General features: G+C 37.3%; 1 protein-coding gene across 23 annotated transcripts in view; it reads right to left on the minus strand.

Moving 5' to 3' along the window:
* Nucleotides 1-2,500, minus strand: part of EBF3 (EBF transcription factor 3) — a gene marked incomplete at its 3' end in the record, with an annotated part of 185,046 nt that overhangs the window by 19,848 nt on the left and 162,698 nt on the right. For all 23 annotated transcript variants that reach the window (XM_081912713.1, XM_081912710.1, XM_081912704.1 and 20 more), the window contains one exon: nucleotides 1,385-1,473. In XM_081912713.1, coding sequence (XP_081768839.1) covers nucleotides 1,385-1,473 — 89 coding nt within the window. The remainder of the gene's footprint in view (nucleotides 1-1,384; nucleotides 1,474-2,500) is intronic.

Below are 2,500 nucleotides of genomic sequence, written 5' to 3' on the forward strand. Positions count from 1 at the left end.
CAATGCATTACAATGGCAATTACCGTGGTTCCCCTTAAGGTGCTTGAACATCCAAGAACAAAAAACCCTCATGCTGATAAGGGGAACATATATGGTACCCTCTGAAAATAGCTGCTTGACAAAGTGGATGGAGTGTGTATAGAGAAAATGAATCATTTTTGCCTTCCAAGCAGTTGAATGGCAGGACTTAGCTATTTTGAAAGAGTTAGCAGAGAAAGCAACAAAGAATGTGTGAAAAGGTAGCATGCTCACAGACCCAGTGGTTAGATCACAAAAGGAACTGGGTGTACACAAGACCTGTTTGAACTCCCAGTTTCCCATCCATCCACCCATCCATCCATGACATGTGGGTGGAAGCCTGTTTCAGCTGTTTAGGGCACCTAAGGTGGGCCAGCGTGGGCCACTTGAAATATCCTACATTTTTAAAAGTACAATGTCGTGTGTTGCCTCTTATCTTAACAGTTACGATCTGATATGAATTGCTAGCATGTTCACAAATTAAAAGAGGAGCCAAATGATATTGCTTACATTCATGCTGAGCATTAAAAGGGTAATGTCGAAAAGGTTTTATTGTGTTAATAAAACTCAGAGGTGGTCAAGACTTGGGCACACAAGAGCATATAAAATAATCAGTCATGATGATATGACTGCATTTTTCATTTGTTTTTAAGATTGCCTTGAAAAATCAGAGATTGCAATAAAAAGGGGGAAGACAAAATTATATCAAAGAAAAAGGGGGGAAATTATAAGCATGACTTATCTTTAATGTTTTACATCAAAATGAAATTTCTGTGATATGTCATGTGCATAAACAACACAGGCAGCTTTTGTCTTTGTTGAATTTAAATGAAAAGTCCCTCTAGATATTAATATGTGGACTTCATTTGTTAGCCTGCTAAGTCAGGGACTTATAACAAAAGCTTTGTAAACAAAAGATTAAACTGAATCGAGCTTTAGAAAATGAAAGGAAAACAAGAGTCAAATAATCACAGATCAGAGTGGGGCTGCTTAGATTGAAATCACTACAAGCTACTGGAGTGGAAAATGTTTAATTGAACTATTTCATTACGCAGGAAGTTTTATGTCCCTCTTGTAGAATCCAAAATATTTGTATCAGAAAATCCATTCCATTCTTCTTTTAATAAAAACTACCCAGCAGATATTTTGGATTTTGACAACATGCATGCATAAAGTTGCAGGAAGAATAGAAATTGAAAGGTGATAAACACATCTATTGAAGCAGTCGACCTGTTTATGTTTAGTAGGTTTCCTTTCTTATACCTTTTTATTTTTATAGTGTTCAATAATGTGCAACGTAGCACTTCTGGTATTTGAAATACATTTTGAAAGCAGACAACAAACTCTAAACTTGTCAAAAACTAACCTTTGGTAACCGTTCAGGATCACCTGGATGCCGTGGAATGACTTTCTGCAACCTCTGGAAACCATAATCTATTGTTGGTTCATTGAGAGCTGAAATGTATAGAGAACAGTGTGTCAGTCTACCTATTAGTCGCTAGCAAAAAAAAAATATGCAAAGCAAAGTATGGCATTTCTGACTAAACCCACCTCACGTTTTAAAGGAGTATAAGGAACGGATTTCTTCTGACTCATATCCCTGACTCTATTTTTTTGTTTTTACACACGCATGCTATTATTATTTCTACCCTTAATTAGGCTGGGGGAGGGGGAAAGAGTCAAAGGGTTACTCAGTATATTGCAAAATAAAAAAATGGTTGAAGCAGTAACAAAGTTACAGGTCTTGAGGCCATATATAGCAATCACTACAGTCATGATATGATGTCTGCATCATGCACTGCTTTCTATACAGGCTGTGGATTTATGGGAAACTGGCAATTATGACATATGTCCAGCTATTGCTAGCTTCAGATTTATCCCTGTGGTCCTTTTTTGTCTAGCATATTGCCTGAGCACAAACCAGGCAGGAGGAGCACTTAATCTTGCAAAGCTTTAATAATCTGTGAATGGCTGACTACAAACTGATGTAGAGCACTATCATTCTACAGCTGCAATCCACTAGCCTCACAAAATTGCAGGCCACAAATAGTAATTAATCTTTTTATCCCTCAAATTGTAATTTTGACTATGAACTGTGCTTGGTCATAAATCAACAGCACATGCTGCTGTGTACAGTGCATGAATCATGAATCTGACTCAGTTAGACTGCACACATTGTGTTTAACAAGCTTTATAAGGAGTCATAGGGCTTTATTATAGCTCTGCCTGACTCAAACAAAAACTGAGCCCGGAGGCCTAAGGACTAGAGTTAAGATGAAAATACTTATTAGAGTATATTACTTCTTGATGTAGATATCGTTTTTAACAGAATAACTCCATGGTGCATGGCGCTACATAAATCAATGGGTTTTCTGAGACTAATAAGAACTGCCTCCGTCTATTCATTACTCAGCGTACAATTTAGGCCATCACTCATTAGTCAGCATGTAATTTGATGATTAACACCGAACAGCTCAGCAGG

Source organism: Podarcis melisellensis (assembly GCF_964234715.1).
Source record: "Podarcis melisellensis genome assembly, chromosome: 5".
NCBI lineage: Eukaryota > Metazoa > Chordata > Lepidosauria > Squamata > Lacertidae > Podarcis > Podarcis melisellensis.